Source organism: Rhinolophus ferrumequinum, chromosome 25 (assembly GCF_004115265.2).
Source record: "Rhinolophus ferrumequinum isolate MPI-CBG mRhiFer1 chromosome 25, mRhiFer1_v1.p, whole genome shotgun sequence".
NCBI classification, from domain to species: Eukaryota; Metazoa; Chordata; class Mammalia; order Chiroptera; family Rhinolophidae; genus Rhinolophus; species Rhinolophus ferrumequinum.
In genome coordinates this window covers 10,628,815-10,646,557 of record NC_046308.1, presented here as the reverse complement: position 1 = coordinate 10,646,557, position 17,743 = coordinate 10,628,815, and the positions used below count along the sequence as shown (strand labels likewise).

Sequence of the window (17,743 nt, the reverse complement as noted above, 5' to 3'; positions counted from 1 at the left end):
CGCCGCTAGGGTTAAAAGTTACCTCTCGGTTTCTTCTGCCTGCAGCCCCCCCCTCCCGGGGCCGGATGATGTAACCCACCCTCCCCCAGCCCTCCCCGCCCCCCTCCACCATGTGACACTTTAATTAATAATAGCGCCGTCAGCACAACAAACGCACAACACAAGGAGAAACTTGGTGTCCAGGGGAGGTCCCCGGCGGCTGGAGCGCGGCGGAGGCAGGCGCAGAGGCCGGAGGCAAAGGAGGCGAGGGGCGGCCCGAGAGCGGGGAGGGAACGAGGCGAGCGGTCATGTGCCCGTGCCCCCTGCACCGCGGCCGCGGCCCCCCAGCCGTGTGCGCCTGCAGTGCAGGCCGCCTGGGTCTGCGCTCGTCCGCGGCGCAGCTCACCGCCGCCCGGCTCAAGGCGCTCGGCGACGAGCTGCACCAGCGCACCATGTGGCGGCGCCGCGCGCGGAGCCGGAGGGCGCCGGCGCCCGGCGCGCTCCCCACCTACTGGCCCTGGCTGTGCGCGGCCGCGCAGGTGGCGGCGCTGGCGGCCTGGCTGCTCGGCAGGCGGAACTTGTAGGAACGCGGGGCTTCTTGGTGGGGCCGGAGCCGAGACCCAGCCGGAGCGAGCAACAGGTACGCTAGCCAGCCAGCGAGCGCCAGGGCGCGGCAGCTGGGGACTGGAGACGCTAGGCTGGCCAGGGAGCGGGAGAGCGGCAAGTTTGGCTTTCTTCCCTTCCCATCTCCTTCCTCTACTCCCTTCTCTCGCAAGGATCCCCGTGCCCCTCCTATCCAGTCCCCATCTCTCCTTCCAAGTGTCAGGTCCACCGTTTCTGTCCCCTTCTCTCCGACTCCTTACGCGCATCTTGCCATTCCCTCCAAAGGGGTGGCTTTTGGAGGACTTCAGCCTCCATAATCAAGTAAACACACAAGTAAAAAGTGTGCTTGCTGTGACAACAGAGTTACAAGCCACGCCAAATAATTATAATCTATCGCTGTTTCAAGACAAGCCCCCCCCCCCGCCCCATCCTCTTCCGAGCCGCCTGGCGGTCCTAAATCGCCACCGTCTCCATCATCGCCACTCCCCGTTCTAAGTGTCACTCCTCCAGTTTCTGTTCCCTATTCTCCCGCGCCCCGAGCGCATCTCGCGACTTCTCCCCCTCCAGGTTTCTGGCTGGCTCTCTTTCTCCCAAAGGCCCGCGCGCTTTACAGTTTTCCTCCGCTCTGCCAACTTCTTCGCTCTTTCTCCAGCGAGGTGTCCCGTTTAAGGATCGTGGCCCACTCTTCACCAGACGGTTGGAACTGAGCTGGAGGAGATGCCCCCGCAGTAGGCTGGGATCTGAGGTTCTTAGGGAAACTCCGTGGGGAAGTCTTAATGAAAGGGCATTTATTGAGCTCCTTCTGGGTGTTAGGCCCTGTTTAGCGAGGGAATGTTTGAGAGCTTGCAGAATGCTAGGCATTGCGCGGTGGTGGGGGTGGGGAGTGAGTATTGAGCGCCTACTGTGTTTGGCGCTCCAGTGGGAGTGAGGTACTGAGCACCTACTGTGCTCTAGGCTCTTGGGGTTGGGGAATTATTCATCCCCAACTGTGTGCCTGGCACTACGTTTAGGCACTTTGAGGGAGCAAACGTGTAAGAAATGTCTTTTCAGATTCTGGAATAGAGAGGAGAGCTGCAGAGCATGGGGGTGGAGAGAATCAGGCTGAGTCCACCATAGGCAGGTCTAGGGTGGGAAGGTGAAGGTCGAAGGTGAGAAAGCCAGAGACACCAAGATGCCACGGCCCACGATGCCCCGCGCTCAGGTCGCGTCTCAGCCCCACCGAGCGTTGACATCCTGGGAAGCTGGCGCGGCGCCCGGAGGCGAGGCCCGAGCGTCTGCGCCCGCGGGAGAGAGACGGCAGCCGGAGCGTGGGGGGTGGCAGCGCCCCGGGAGCTGCGGGGGTGCGCAGGGTGTGGAGCCGTGGAAGCGCAGGCGAAAGATGTCGCGTGGGCCTGCGCAGCCCGGGCTGCTGGCGAAGAGGTGAGCGCTTCGGGGCGCTCCTGCCCGACTCCGGAGGTCCCATACGCTACTACTCTCTCGGGAAAGAGGGTCTTCTTCGACCGGTAGAGGCCAGGCTGGGGCTGCCAAATCTTCAGGGGAGGGAACAACATTTTGGACCGGACGCAGGGAGCAGAAAAGGGAGGAGAGAGAGAGAGAGTAGAGAGAGAGAGAGAGAGAGAGAGAGAGAGAGAGGAGATGAGAGAGATGCGAAGCCAAAGCGTGGAATTTGGGAAAAGGAGGGGGAGAAAAGGTTGGAAAGAGAAGGAAAAAAAACAAAACAAAACCGGTGGCGAGACAGGGAAAGAAGCAAGGTCGCGCGCGGGAGCTGGAGAAAAAGCCTAGAGAACAAGTTGCACGCTAGTAGGAAAGTGGGCTAGAAGGAACGATGGAAGCTGGAAGAATCCAGAAGAAATGAGGAGGCGGGCTAGGACACGGCTTCCTCTGGTCTTGGGGTCCAGGTTAGGTTTTGGGAACGCGTTCTCTTCCCAGGAAAAGGCGGGGATGCTGGGCGCCCCACCCAGGGGGCGGGAACGTCCGGCCAGAGCCCCACTATGTGTGCGCGTCATGGCTGGAAGTGCTCCCGGACCCCAAGGAGGAGGCTGCCGGCCATGCGACATGTGAGGGGGACGGAGAGGAGTTTCGCTGGTGCGGCGCCGGCAGATAATTGTGACCGTAGAGAGTTTATTTTCCCCTCCTTACTCTGCTTCAGCGCCAGAGTTCTCTGCACTGCGTCCTGACTGCAGGCCACCCCTTCACCACATCCCTGGGTTCTCCACCCGCCCTCTGTGTCCGCTCGGGAGCCCCCAGCAGCCACACCCTCTGGTGTTCTCCCCCCGGGGGTGCCCTGACCTCAGGATGTCCCTCTCAGCTTTCCTCCAGCGCCTCCCCTCATTCCCTCAGGACACCGGTAGGATTGTGTACCCCCACCCCCTCCTGTGCTCCATCCAGGGGTTCGCCTTGCTCGGGCTCCCAGCCTCGGTTCCTAATTCACTGCCTGCTACCTGCAGCGCAGGCCTTTTCTTGTGTTTTTGGCTTAATTGGGGAAACCCATCTTTCTCCAGCACTGGTAAGTTATGAGGAAGTGAAAGGAAATCCATGAGGAGAAAGACTTTGCTGAGTTGTGTGTGTGGTCCTCTCCACTGCTCCTACCCTGGAGGAGAGATGGAAATGCTCATAGGATACCTTAGGGGGTTCAGAGAGCCCTGAGACAGCCACATAGGACAGACAAGTCTCCTCTGAGGCATGAAGGGGGAGCTTAGATGCAAGCAGGACGACAGTTTCAGCAATCTTGTTTTGAGCCTCTGCTGTGAGCCAGCAATTCTTTTCTCAGAAGTCATCATTAAAGAAACAACAAAACCTGAGGCTCAGTTTTCCCGTATGTACAATGGGGACAATAATAGTACTTAATGCACAGATGTTGCCAAGAGGGTACAATAAACTCATACACAGAAAGCTCTAGAACAGTGCCTGGCGCATAAGAAGTGGATAAAATATGAACTAGCATGATTATGACTGTGCATTTCTTTCTTTCCCAAAGTAGACAACATTTTGCCATTGTCATTTGCTGGCAATTCCACACCATTCCTACTTGCCCTTTTGGAGAATTAGGGCTAGATGGGCCAGGATAGTAAACCAGTTAAGAGCATGGGTTTAGGGATCAGATGGAAATGGATTTAAGTCCCAACCCAGGAACTTGCTGCCTGTGTGACTCTGGGTAAGAACCACAACCTCTCTGAGCCTTTTTGTATAAACTGAAGCAGTACTTCTCTCAGGGTTGTGGAAGGATGATAGGGGAGCATCCATTAATGTGCCCAGTGCAGTGCCTGGCATTTTAGTTCACATCAACAGAGGATGTTTATGAAATAGTTAATGCCATTCTTACTGTTTCAAAGGGGAGGACTGAGGCAGAGAGAGTCCACCTGTAGTCATCCCCAAGGATCAGTGGCAAAGTCAGAAATGGAATTGGAGTTTCTGTCTTTGAAGGCCTGCAGCACACAGCCCCGACAGATGACTTGGGAGGTGCAGGGGATTGAGAAATACTGGGGAGCATAGCAGAGTGGGCAGTGAGCCTGGAATTCCTACCCTGGAGAGATTCCACTTCTGAGAGGGCCTCACTGGGAGGCCGGGACCGCCAAGGGAGGATGGGTGCGATTTAAGCAGTCACTGCTCTAAGATACCGGAGAGAGGGGAACAAAAGATGTTTTATGGTGAGTGCTGGCTGGTGGGAGGGAGGCCTGGGAGGGAGGGAGGAAGTATTCCTGGAGAAGGAGAGGGGAGGGAGAGAATGGAGCCCAGGGATCTGCCTGCGAGGGGGCTGGGGTGAGAAGAATCTTGCCTTGGGACTAAGAAGGGGAGAAGAGGGGACTCTGCAGGCCCAAGAGGTGACATGGTCGGGGCAGGGAAGATAAGGAGCCAGCAGGAGCCTGCTTTCATGAATAATGACAGCCTGGCCCACCAGCCAGACGCGCTCACTGGTTCTTGGCAGGTACTTTGGGGATGAAGTGGTTAAACCTGGAGGCACATCCCTCAGGCCTCCCTTCCGGCCTGCACCCCTGCCAGCATTACTGTTAGAGCTTGAAAGCCTAGGCGAGGCGAGGGAGAGAGCAGAACGGAAGGAGACAGCTGTTGGGGAGGAACCCCCGGGAAGGGGCCAGATGTGCAGCCTTCCTGCCACATGGTCCCTGTCTGGAGTCATCCGCTGCCCAGTGAGAGGCCAGGGCACAAGTGACTGAGCTGTGGGTGTAAAAATAGTCACGCCCAGGATAGTTAAATACAACCCCAAATGTGGACTGGGTGATTTAGCAACTGCACCTCTAGTTTTTGAAAAGTTAGCTTTTCAGACCTGTACCGGGGTAGGAAGGAGTGGAGTGGGGGCTTCTGTTTCCCCTCTGATCATCACCATGTGTGATAGGTGATGCCCCACAGTGTCCCTAGCCCCCGGCGACTTGCTTGTCCCATAGTAAGTGTACAGTAACTATGTGATGAATACAGGAATCACTCAGAATCTATGCAAGATGGGTACTATTGTTTCCCAACTTCAACATCTTTCACTTATTCACCTAGTAATTATCAAGTGCCTACTGTGCGCAGGGCACTGTGGACACAGGAAACACCAAGATAGAGAAGCCCCTGCTCTCAGGAAGCCTGTGTTTTACTCGGAAGAGCCAAAACGCCTAAGTCAATAAAGATTGTTTTGGTTACTATTGCAGTGTAACGACTCCAAAACTTAGTGGCTTCAAACAACCACTCGAATATACTCACACGTAGGAACTCAGCTGGGCAGAGCCGGGGTGAGTGGGCTCTGCTCCAGGCTGGCTGGGACTGGAATCATGGTGAGGGAATTGTGGGGGAATTGTGGTTTACAGATCTGGCTGTTGACGCTGGATGCCAGCTGGGAATGTACACTCAGGCTCCTCGTGGCCCGGGCTTCCCCCACAGCTTGGTTATTAGAGTCTGACAAGGGCACTTCGAGCTCCAAAATCAAATGTCCTGGGGGAGGGGGCGGGGGCTAGGTGGGAGCTGCTTGGCTTTTTTCTGACCAAGCTTCAAGAAGTCACTTTGGTGAGAAGCAAGTCACAAAAGCCCCCAGATTCAAGGAGAGTGTAACTAGATGCTGCCCAATGGGGGACTGGAAAGGTCCTAGAATCACGTGTGTGCAGGAGATATTGTGGTGGCCATTTGGGGATTATGCAATCTAACACAGAGATCAGTTCAGAAGGTGCCAAGGGCGCCGAAGGTCATACACAAAGGTGCTGTAATAGCGAGAGCCCGAGTGACCCCCGCCCTGCAGTGGTTTGGAATGCCCACTTTGAACAGGAACCAGGGGACTAGTGCCCTGAATGGCAAGGAGCCAGCCATGTGAAGACCTGAAGAAAGGTGTGCTGGGAAGAGAGGCTAGCACGCCCGGTGGCCTGGAGGTGAGACTTTGCACGGTGTGTTTGAGGACGAGAAGAAACGAGCAGTGTGGCTAATTCCATATGATCTTGGAGGAGAAGACGTCAGAGAGGTAGGCAGGGCTAGATCAGGCCAACCGTAGGGAGTCTGAGTTTTGTTCCGAGCACAGTGGGAAGAAGGGCCTGGGGAAAGCAAGCTCAGAGCGACTTTCATAAGGAATGGGATTCGCAAGTGCCAACAGTGCACGAAGAGACCCTTTACAAGAGGAGAATTCGATGTGATGCCCTAAAGGGGGCTCTAACATTCCATCATCATGCATTTGCAAACACGAATTGAGCACCAGCTCAGAGCTAGGCACCAGGATGCAGGGATGCAGAGATGAAGCAGTCCCAGCCCCTGGCTTCAGATGTCCCTAGACTTCTGGGACGGGAGACCTAGCTTCTCAGTGGAAGGGAACCAGTTCATGGATGCCCGACCCTCAGTGCCCTCAGAAAGTTGTTGGGCCACTGGCGGATTTCCATCGCCTAGGCAATTTCACCTTTCAACTCAGTATCATCCTTCTCTTTCCTCTCTAAACTGGTACCCGCTATTGCGTGGGAGAATCTCTGTTTTAGCACCCATTTTGGTGAGATGCATCTTTTTAATTTTTGCTGGATACGCAGAAAAGAGAAAGCTCCTTTACCCTCCTGGAGAGAAAAAACTGGCGGCCTCATGACTGTGCCATCATTGAACCTTTGACTCCATAGGCCATAAACTCGGGCAAGATGGAATTAAATTGCTTTGGGAAACGCTATGTAATGTTCCTATTGTTTCAAGGAAAACAACCCCACATTTTCTTGATTTCAAAAAAACATCGCAAGTTCATTATGTATCGAATATTCGGAAAATGCTGGTCAAAGAAAATTTTAGTCAATTGTTTTTATCTCACTACCCATTGTTAACATTTCGATAGATTTCTTTCCATTCTAAAAATGCATCGGTAGATTCTTTGACACGGGGAATCACTTAAACATATTCTGTGCACCCTGACTTTTTCATTCTATCACAGGCACTTCTCCACGCCTTACAATATTTTCTCTGACACACTTCTTCGAGGCTGCCTTAGTATTTTCATTATTTCACTGCTCCATCATTTACCTTTCCAGTCCACCCATTAGACATCTAGATTCTTCCCAATTTGGCGAAGACTCTCCTTGTATATAACTCTGGCACATCACAGATGATTTTCTTAAGAAAGCCCACAAGTGTATCAAAGCATAGGAAAACATTCTTTTATCATAAAGGTTGTCTAAAGAGTATAAAATCTTGTCCTAAAGGTCCAGAAGGGCTTTCTAGACAAACACTGTCATCTGTTCCCATTTTTCATTCATGTCACGGGCCTCTATACATAATCTGTTATCGGCGTGGCCCTTGAGTTGGCTGTTCCTCTCCTCAGCTAAATTGCGTTGTCTTTTGTGGAACGTCCTTTGCAGATGGCACCTCTAGCCATGGTTGGAGTGCATACGAGGGCAGGTGACTCCTTGCATGCTTCAGGGATAGGCTCCGAGTCACAGTCATGTCACTGAGGGTTTGGAGAGCTTCTCTGCCTGCTTGGCTGTACCTGTCACCATGGGACAGCCACGTACCATATTCTTCTGATATTCTTGGATCCATCACATGGGACTTAATAAAAGACCACAGGACACCAAACATACTGATGAAACTTAGACAAAGTGGCTTCGGGTGGGGGGTCTTCAGAGAGTGGGATGGATTCAGGGGCAGTGGGATGGATTCAAGACGATGTACCATTTGCAAAGACAGCCCAGATTTAAAATGTTGTAGCCTGGGTGCACACCATTGGGGCCTAAATTCTTGATCCGGGAAATTTAACCACTGGTAACTTTATTCACCCAGATTTTATGCTGAGGCAGGACAGCTGGGTGGAAAGTGACATGAACCCTGGAGGCAGGTTGACTTTCAGATCAGGTCTTGATCTGCCATTTCCCGGCTGTGGGGACCTCAGGCCTGTCCCTTTACCTTCTGAGCAGTATGCGGCACATTACTGATGTTCAGAAATTAGTAAAGGATAGTGTTGTTCTTATTTGGTGTAAAATTCAGTCCACGGGCCCATATTCATAGTATGGTGGGACTCATAGGGGACTTTCCTGAGCCTTTGCAGAAGTCAGTTGCTGATTCTGCTTCTTCCACTCTGTGGCTCACCAATAGCCTGCTTAGAGCCACTGAACTAGGGCTGGGAGAACCTCCAGGACAGGACTTCCCAACCTGAGTGAGTGACACTCGCCTCCAGGTCCCAAAGGATGCCGGCCATGTTTATTTTGGCCCATCACCGTATCCCCGCACTTGGCATGGCAACCAGCACAGAGCAGGCATTCACTCACTACTGAGTGAATGAATGGATGGATGGATGAATTTCGGGAGGCCTCAGGGGATTTGGGAATACTTAGAAATTACAAATAAAATTGTCTGATTTCATACTCCTCTTCTTCCCCCCACTTGAGAGAGAAACCCTGGCTTTCATCTGATTCTCAAAAGACCTGTGACCCAAAAGGTCACTGTTCTAGAAACACAATCAGAGCTACACAGGACTTTAGAGACTACCTAACTCAACTCCCTTACCTTAGAGATGGGGAAATCGAGGCACAGAGTTAGCTACTGAGGGTTAAGATGAGGTGGGCTTACATGCCAGCTGACTCTGAGTTTACAGGCAAAAATTGAAACCTAGTGGGCTCCCAGCTGAATCTGGCCTGCAGTTGAATTTTTTTCACCTTGCATGTTTTGTCCCCTCAACATTTACACATCAGGCACCTTCGCAGTGCCAATTCTTTATGTAAAAGCCTGTATTTCTAGTTTTTCTTGGGCAAATGGAACATCTGACAATACCAAGTCTGTATTTCCACACGGCAGCAAAGGCTGGAGATGAGCCTTTTAGATGGGACATAAACTCTCCAGTTACCCCCTCCCGTCCTCCTGGGAGCACTTTACTGGGCCCCATACATTAAATTTTTGACCCCCCGATTTAGAGGACCCCCTGCCAGACATCCCTTGATGCACACACACACACACACACACACACACACACGTATCCTATTTTAAATAAATGATTTCATACTATTCATGCTGTTTGATAATCTGCTTTCCCCCGAATAAAAAACAGGTTGCTGAGATCTTCCCATGTCAACAAAGAAAGGTTTTCATCATTCTTTCTAATGGCTGCAAGGTGTGTCCATTGTTGGAGGGACCATGCGTTACTTATTTGGCCATCTCTCCAGGGACATCTATGCTGTTTCCCATTTTCTGATCGTGTAAACGAGGTGTAGTGACCATCCTTGTTTGGATAACTTTGCAAAAGCAGTGACATTCCTTAGAGGTGAAATTGTTGGGTCAAAGAATGGGGCATGTCATACCGGGTGGTAGTACATACGGCCAAGTTTTGGCCCGTTGGATCTGGTGCAGATTCTGTGCTGAGCTAATGCCTCCCGTCTCTCAGTGCTTAGCTTCCTGGAAGTCAAGTGGGTTTGGCATTTAAGGCATTTGGCATTGAATGCCTTATGGCATAACCTCATCGGGGTGGGAGGTTGGAGTCTGGTCTCTCTCCACAGATTTTACATAATTAATAACTATTTACTGATAGCATTGATAACTATTCAGGTAGCAGGGGGCTGGGCAGAGGGGGGCAAATACTTTTTCCAGGAGCTGCCAAATGGCCTCTTCCTTTTTCACACGCCCAAAACTTAGCTTTCTGCTCTTTCAGCCCCCTCACCAGTCTTCTCAGATCCTTACTGGGCAGCATGAGCTCCACGGATGGAGATGTAAGAAGTGACACAGACCAGAGCAATCTTCTCTCTAGGAAGGTTCTCGTGGAGAGCTTTGTCCCAGGGGTCCTAGGTACTACGTAGGCTCAACAACCGCTGGTACCATCTGAACTCCATGGGCAAAATCAACCCATTGAAACCAAGATGGAAGAGTGGGGAAGTTGCCACCGTTCTTCACTTGTTCACTCTTGTTCAACGTGTTGAATTGAAGACCTACTATGTGCGGGCATTGTGCTGGGCCCCCGGGGCTTCATGATAGGGTGGGGGGGGGATGTAGTGTCTGCAGATGCACAGAAAACATTTTGGGAGGCTCAGGGGTGGAGTGAAGGGGGCTTTCCTTTTATTTCTATAGCCTTTTCTGTTTGAGTTTGTAAGTTACCACATGTGGAAATAGCAAGAGCAAAAACACGTACTCTTTTTTTTCAATGAAAAATTGTGGCCCCTTAGTGTGGCCCCAAAAGTCCTCACTCTTCTCAGATGGAGGGAAAAGGGTGTGAGCCTCCCCCGCTTTATCTAATGTGGCAACAGAGTTCACAGGCCACAGCTTTCTGCCTTCAGCACCCACAACTGCAGCCCAGGGTGGAAGGACCCTCCGTGTTTCACCTTCTCTCCCCCTCTGCCCGCCCGCCTCCTCCACGTTGTGGTGAAAAGTGGAAATAGGGACATTTTTTAAAGGTGTTTCATGAATCATTTCTGTTGTGAGCTTTGGTTGTGCGTCAGCATTCGAGAAAGTTCTATAGGAGCCAACTTTGAGGAAAAAATATCCAGGGGCAGGACAGTGGCTTATGGCGGGGGCCGGGGTGGACTCAATGTTTTAAATGGTACAATTACTACTTGCTCCTTGCAAAAAAACAAAACAAAACATAAACAATACAGAAGTAAGTATATAAAGTAAAGCATTGCAAGGGCCCTTTCCTCTGTTCCCAAAGCCACTACCTAGGTAACTCATAGTCTGGAGTATATAAAACAATAACAATAATAATAACAACAAAGGCAGACCTTACTATGTTGCCAGACTTCTAAGTGCCTCACATACGTTAATACTTTTACTCTTACATCAACACAATGAGATTTGCTATTACTCTCTCCCCTTTTCCATGAAAGGAAAGTGAGGCCCAGAGGTTAAATAACTAGCTAAAAGTCACACAGCTTTTATGGGTCTGAGTCAAGATTCCAGCTCATGAGTGGGTCTCCAAAGTCTGTGCTATTAACCATTACACTATTTTGCCTCTCTGCCACACTTTTTATATGGAGATACACACATGTATTCATTAATGGGAAAATGATCTGGGATCATGCTATTTAGCTATTTGCTCATTTCAATTAAGAATCATAGCCATCTTTCTGTCTCAGCATGGTTAGATTGACCTCTTTCTAATATGCATGTAGCTTAATTGTTAATCCAGTCTCCAATTAATGTTTGCTCCTGTTATAAATAAAGGTGGAGGGAAAACCCTTGAGCACTTTTATGTCACTACTTCTGTGGGTTAGATCCCCAGCTTAGGGTGTCCTATTTAAGATCCCCAAGTGTGCGCACAGGCCCACTTTCGAGTTGGGGCTGGGCACGGGCACACACACTCAGTGCTGTGCAACGGTGTGCTTCTGACGTGCATGTTTCACTATAGACACCAACCTGTAACCAACACATACATGGGTGTGGGAATTCATCCATTTAGCAGCCCTGGGAAACCCTTAGAAAGAGTCATAGACTCAGTGATTTACAGGTAGGAGAAGTGACAATCAGTTGCTGGGCCTACTTAGTTTTGCAAGAAAATGCCATTCCTTTTGTGAATGCAGTCCATCACAGCTTGAGACGTACAGTCTCTCTCACCTCTCCCGATGCCCTTATTTTCCCTTCATCATCTGCATTCAGCTCCCAGACAGCCACAACCTTCCTGTGTGACGTCGCTGAGTAGGATCCTTGAAACTATCAGCTGATGTAGATGATGGGGTCCAGGGTTGCTCATGTAGAAAGTGGGGTCCGCGTTTATGATTCACCTCTTTCGTGCAGTCACACGTATTGCTCAGGGTCCAAGTGAGGCAGAGAGCACCCCCAAACTGAGTAATCAGAGATTTAGTAAGGGTTGGACGACAAAGTGTGGGCAGGGTTCAGGAAACCAATGGGGGACAATGCAGTACCACTGAGCTGACAACACCCCTGACCTGCAGGGCTGAGACGAGGGAATAAGACCTGGAGCTTGGAGAGGGGCAGGGAGCTGAAGCAGAGAGCCGCCTGGCAGGCACTGGGGTCCGTCTGTGGCCCCGATCTTGCTGTCCCATGAAGGCCTTCTGTTGCGTAGAGCTGGCAGGAAGCCAGAGACCTCGGTAGCCTGTTGGTGCAGTTCCTACAGGTCAATATCCCGGACTTTTTCCAATTTGGAGGAAACACAGGGATCCCTCTCCCACTTTCTCTTGTACACCACTTGGCTTGCCTTACTTACATGGCAGTTCTTACACCACCTACCTGCTTTGGAGTGATGTGTGAAGTGCTTTTATCTCCTCTGCTAACTTGCAGCCCTTGCTAATTCTCTACCCTCATCTGTCCCCAGGGCTGACCAAGCTCCCACTGGGTCCCTGACCTAGGAGTGGTGTCTCATTCCTCCTGCCTTTCCTCATCCTGTTTTTTCTCCCTTCCTCCCCAATCCCCCTTCCCTCTTCTTTCCTCTTCTCCTTTTCCTCCTCTTCTTCCTCTTCCTTCTCCTGGGTTCCCTCCCGTCCTCCACCTTCTTCTGATGTAATTCACCTACCCTAAAACCCACCCTTTAAATGTAACAAGTCAATGGTTTTTATTATATTCACAGAGTCGTACAACCATCTCCACAATCAATTTTAGAACATTTTTGTTCCCCCAACAGAAACCCTGTACGTATTAGCAATCAGTTCTTCCCATTTCCCCCAGCCCTGGGCAACCACTAGTCTACTTTCTGTCTCTAAAGATTTGTCTCCTACGGACATTTCATTTAAGTGGAATCATACAATACTTGTTCTTTTATGTCTGGTTTCCTTTTAGCATAATGTCTTCATGGTTTATGTGTGTTGTATCATGTGTCAGTACTTCCCTTTTTATGACAGAATAATATTCCATTGCATGGAAATACCTCACTGTATTTATCCATTTATCAGCTGATGGACATTTAGGTTGTTTCCACTTTTTGGCTACTAGGACTAATGCTCCTTCGGACATTTGTGTACAACTTTTTTGTGTGGATGTGTGTTTTTGATTCTCTAGGATATGTACCGTTTTTTCCTGCCCTGCCTAGAGCCCCTCGTCTTATCCTGACTAATGCCTGACGTCCTTGGCAGGGGTCTGCCTCTTTCCTTTAGGAGCTTTCTCTGACTCTCCCTCTCCCTCAAGAGCTCCCTCTCCTCTGGGCTCCGATAATCCATGTTTACCCAGATTGTATGACCTTCACATGACCCTGTCGGTGACTTCTCATCTCTCCCTGTTGGCCTCTGAGTCCCTCAAAGGCTAGAACTATGTCCTTGGATCTGTAACACTTAGTGTGGTGCTTGGCAATGGATGAATGGATGGATGAATGAATGAATGAATGAATGAGAGCAGAGACTGTCTTCCAAGTCTGCCTTCAATATGGATATATGAAATGAATAGGTGAAGACCCTCTTCCTGATTTGGAGGAGCAAAATGGTAGCGTGGCAATGCAGTCTCCTTTTGAATCTTAGAAGCTGCCTGTGTAAACATCTGAAAACAGAGAGGGGTGTGTGCGTGCGCAGAGATGTATGTTTAGGGAAGGCTGCTATGCGGGCAGAGCTTTGCGGGGAGCACAAAGACTAGCTTTGGGGGGAACGTTTCCTCCAAAACCTCAGCTTTGTATCTAGCAGCTCTCCCCATCCCCCGCCACCTCCCGACACACAGGCTGGCTGTGCAGAAGCCCAAGGCACTGACGTCATCCCCAGTGGCTGTGTGCACGTGCCTACTGACCGAAATACAAATCTTTATTTCTGCAGGTTGGTGAAAACCCTGTGTCCTTGGAGAAAGCTGGTTCCCATTTTCCTGAGGGGGAGCCCAGAGCTTGAAAGGCCGCGTTGGCACTTCGAGAAGGAAGTGGAGAATAAAGACAGTGCCTGGGGCACTAGAAGCATCGCGGAATGGGACTGGGGACGCCCTTTGGATATCCAGCTGCAGAAACAGACGCCCCAATGCTATTGACACACAGCTCTCTCTATATATAAAAAAATATGAATATTACTATTCAGTGCATGCCTGTCGAGGACGTGGTCCCCTCCCTTCTCTGCATCTTCCCATGTGAACTCTGATAGTCTTTCATGTCTGGGGCACCGGAAGAGAGATGCCTACTGTGTACCGAGAAAATTTGCAAAGACTGGTGGGAATTAGCCTGAGTCAACCAACCACCTGGGGAGGGATGCTTGGTGGAGTGAGAGGTGACATTGCAAAAGGCAAAATAAGAAAAGTGGGGAGGATTCAAGGCCAGTTGGTAGGGGCCGTCTGGGATACCTCCATTTCCAAGTCTTGACAAGTCCCAGCCTCTCTATACCTACCTAGATAGCTAGTCCCACTGTCACATCAAGACAAATGGGATTTTTTTTTTTTCCTGCCAATCTGGTGTCTCCGGTGCTTCTCTTCAATTTTGCTGGTGCTAAGTGTGTTCTTGCTGGGTGCTGCCGTGATATTCTGTTGCCAGACAGGGGACAAGAGAGATTTATATTTTGCTGTTTCGGATTCATTTTTTAAAGGGACGAGGGAAAAGTGCCACTTGAGAGTCTCGTCTCTTTCTCTGTGTGGGAACGAATATCCAGAGGCGTTTTGGAGCAAACCTTCGGGGTCTGGGAAGGAGAATGGAAGGGGTTGGCACTGAGTGGCATGTTGGTTACGAAGTGGAAAGCTGACCTCATATGTGACTTGTTTGCTGTCTCCTCCACCCCAGAAAAAGTATCCTGGGAGTTCAGCCCACAGCCGCCCTCACTCCCCAAGGGGATTTCAGGGCTTAGGTTTTATGGATTAAAGAGCCAAGAAATGGCTATGTTCTGGTCAAGGGTGATTTATAAGCAAGGGATGTCGGGGGAGGGAGCGGGTCATTTAAATGAAATGCACCAGCGTCTCACTGACTGACAGAGGGTCTGATTCCCGCTGCCCCCCCCCCCATAAGCTCCTATTTTCAGAAGTTTCTAGAAGGGCTAAAAAAAGATGTGTGCTGGACCGAGACTTGGCTGCAAAGACTCTTCAGGGAACAATGATTATTTTTTTGCTTTCATTTTAAAAAGTCCAACAAAAACAGGTATTATTCCTCTGTGCAGGGTATCACACACTGATGTTTTCAAAGCTGAGATGGTGAGGCGCCAGGCTGCAGTTTCAGTCATTCTACAAGGCTGGATTTGTAGGTCACCACCCAGTACGTATAGACGCGGTGTCCACTGGGCTGGTTAGCAGACACCCTTCCACTTCTAAGAAGTCGGCAGAGGGATCAGCCGTTCTCATGGGGCTGCATGAGAATAATTCCCCATAGGCTTTGCTGAAAATGACCAGGCCCTTTAGAATGTAGGACCTTTCACAGCGCTGCTGCAAGCTGGGAGCTGTCTTTCTTTAAAAAACAAAAAATAAAAAAAATCCATGCCCAATGTTTTCCTAAACAGCCCTTTAAAGAAAAATGCAACCCAAACGGCTAAAGGTGAGGGCAGCTCCCACCTCCTACCCCCACACAGCCTGGAACGTAGCAAAGCGAAAAGGAAAGCTTGTTTATGGAGAACTTGTTTTATTTCATGGCTGGAGCCCTCCCTGCAGTTATGTTTACAGGGAATGGGCGTGGAGGCAAGATCTTCAGGGAGCAGCAGGTGACATCCCCACCAAGCTGCGAACTTAGAGAAGGCAACATTAATTGGAATGATAGGAAAGATTATTCTCTGCTTTTACTTAGACACCAGAGTCTTTCCAGCTCATCCCATTTGGGGGAGGGGCTTTCCATTATCATCGATGTATGTAATCACAGCTGTTTGCTGCTTTTAAGGCTGCACCTTCAAGACGGGTGGGGACATGCTGACCACGTAGACACAGAAGTAAGCGGAAAGGTCAGAGAATCCCTTTTTCAACCCTGATTTGCCGATTAGCTCACGACAGTTCCGCTGGAGGATCCAAACTCCAAATGCTGGGGTTGGTGTTTTGGGCAATTTTGATTTCAATGAAGCCACACTGCTGAGAGAACTGGGCACCCATGACCTCCTCATGGAGCTTTGCAGCCAAGTCCCGTGTACATATTCTCTTGTATTATTAGAAACCGTGTATTTATCTAATCCTGGTTTTTCTTGCACATCATTAATTTGAGTGCACTTCTCGACTGCCCCGATTTTTGACAAGGGGTTGTTTTTAATGCTTGTTTTTATATGAGATTTGACTTCTTGATGGACATTTGTATTAGGAAATTGACGCATGATATATATGTATATATTACCTTCACTGTCTCTCCTGTTGCATTACTTGGATTGCATGAGATAGTGGGGTGGTGGTTTTCTTTTAAAAATATTTCCACAGTGTGCAAAGTGCTGGCACCAGTTCTCCCTCTCCCCCCATCCCTTTTCTCCGGCTGCCAAGGAGTCATTGATTTTGATTAGTTTCACTGCAGAGCGTCTGTGAAGAGAGAGAGAGAGAGGGAGGGAGGCTTTGAAATAAATTTTAAAAAAGACCTCATATCGGGTTTCAGCAGACAGCAGTGTGTGTGTGTGTGTGTGTGTGTGTGTGTGTGTGTGCGCGCGCCTGCACAAAGCAGAGGGAGGCCTCTGAGATCATTGTTTAGGTAGCTTACTGCATAATGAGGTGAGGAGCAAATGGAAGGGTCTCCTCCTTCCTGACCGGTGCTGGTGGTTCTCAGAGGGTGGGGGTCCAGGAGCCATTGGGATTGCAGTCTCCTGGGATGTCCACATTCCAAAGTAGATCCATTCCCTTTTGGAAGCTTCTCTCCTCTACCCCATCTTCTGCAATGAAGGAACCCCTTTTCAAATTTGGGGTTCCATTTCATATTCCATTTGGCATAGGTGTAGCTTGAGTAACAGGTTTCTTTGGGGGAGCCTAGTCACCTCTTTGTCTGCTGTCCATGGTCCTGGGCCATGAACGTCTCTGAGAAGCGATCGCTATTTTTTCCGCTTTCATTGCGATCCTGGAGACTTTTCACTTCTTCCAGTGGTCTCATTTAAAAATTCTTTTCTATGTTGATGACAAATGGTGATTTGAACAATACTGTCACAGAACAATGGAGCTGTGACTTCGATTTCACAATTTACGTATCTGATCTCATGTGCTCCTAGGCTCTATTATATCATGTTTCTGACAGTGACAAAATATCACTTCCCCTTGCTGGGAAATTGGGAGAGTCCTCTGATCCTACACAAGTATCTTTTGGGGACACTGGTTTGTCATTGTGGACTTTTTGAGTGTCCACCTGGATTAGCTGCAGTGACCAGCACACGGGTTTTCTCCTATGCTGCTACCAAGTCCTCTTCTGAATGTTCCCTTAAGTCCACCTGGGCCAATCAGAGGGTCAGAAGCTTTAGGGGTTGTGGGGGGAGGGGGCAGGCTAGACACTCTGACCTAGTCCCATGGGAGCTGACCGAAAGAGGAAGTTGATGTCAAAGTGTCATTTTAAAGCTTAACACAGAACGTTTATTTTTGAAATTTTAATCCGTTCATTCAACACCTATTTACGGAGCACCTACAATGTGCCAGGTTGTAGAATCCCATCTGGGAAGAGACTTACTTATTAATTGTGACAGGGCAGCCCTGCTTGGAACAAAGGATGCTAAATGTCCCTTCTCAGTCTGGTTCACAGTTTTTAACAGATTTGTCAGGTCATCGCGGTGACCCCAAGCCTTGCTGGCAGATTGTTCTATAGTATTTATATTTCCAGAGCGCACACTATCATGAAAGCAATTAAAGAGACTACAGTCTCAACTCATTTCCTGCACGAAGAGACTGGTTCTTGCTGCTTCACACAGTAACGAGAGCTGCCGTGTATGGAGTGCTCACTGCTCCCAAGCACTTCACTAGTGCT

At 49.9% G+C, this 17,743-nt stretch overlaps 2 protein-coding genes across 2 annotated transcripts in view; one reads left to right on the top strand and one right to left on the bottom strand.

The window, feature by feature from the left end:
* Positions 1 to 287: 287 nt before the first annotated feature.
* Positions 288 to 15,160, top strand: HRK (harakiri, BCL2 interacting protein). Its single transcript, XM_033097508.1, has 2 exons — positions 288 to 619; positions 13,695 to 15,160. Exon 1 carries the CDS (start codon positions 288 to 290, stop codon positions 561 to 563), a length of 276 nt encoding a protein of 91 aa, XP_032953399.1. The 3' UTR covers positions 564 to 619; positions 13,695 to 15,160.
* A 20-nt stretch (positions 15,161 to 15,180) lies between these two features.
* Positions 15,181 to 17,743, bottom strand: part of RNFT2 (ring finger protein, transmembrane 2) — a 68,090-nt gene continuing 65,527 nt past the window's right edge. The window contains exon 10 of the mRNA XM_033097502.1: positions 15,181 to 16,326. Coding sequence (XP_032953393.1) covers positions 16,294 to 16,326 — 33 coding nt within the window. The 3' untranslated portion in view covers positions 15,181 to 16,293. The remainder of the gene's footprint in view (positions 16,327 to 17,743) is intronic.

Coding starts and splice junctions, on each gene's coding strand:
- HRK (XM_033097508.1), top strand. CDS start 288: ATGTGCCCGTGCCCCCTGCACCGCGGCCGCGGCCCCCCAGCCGTGTGC.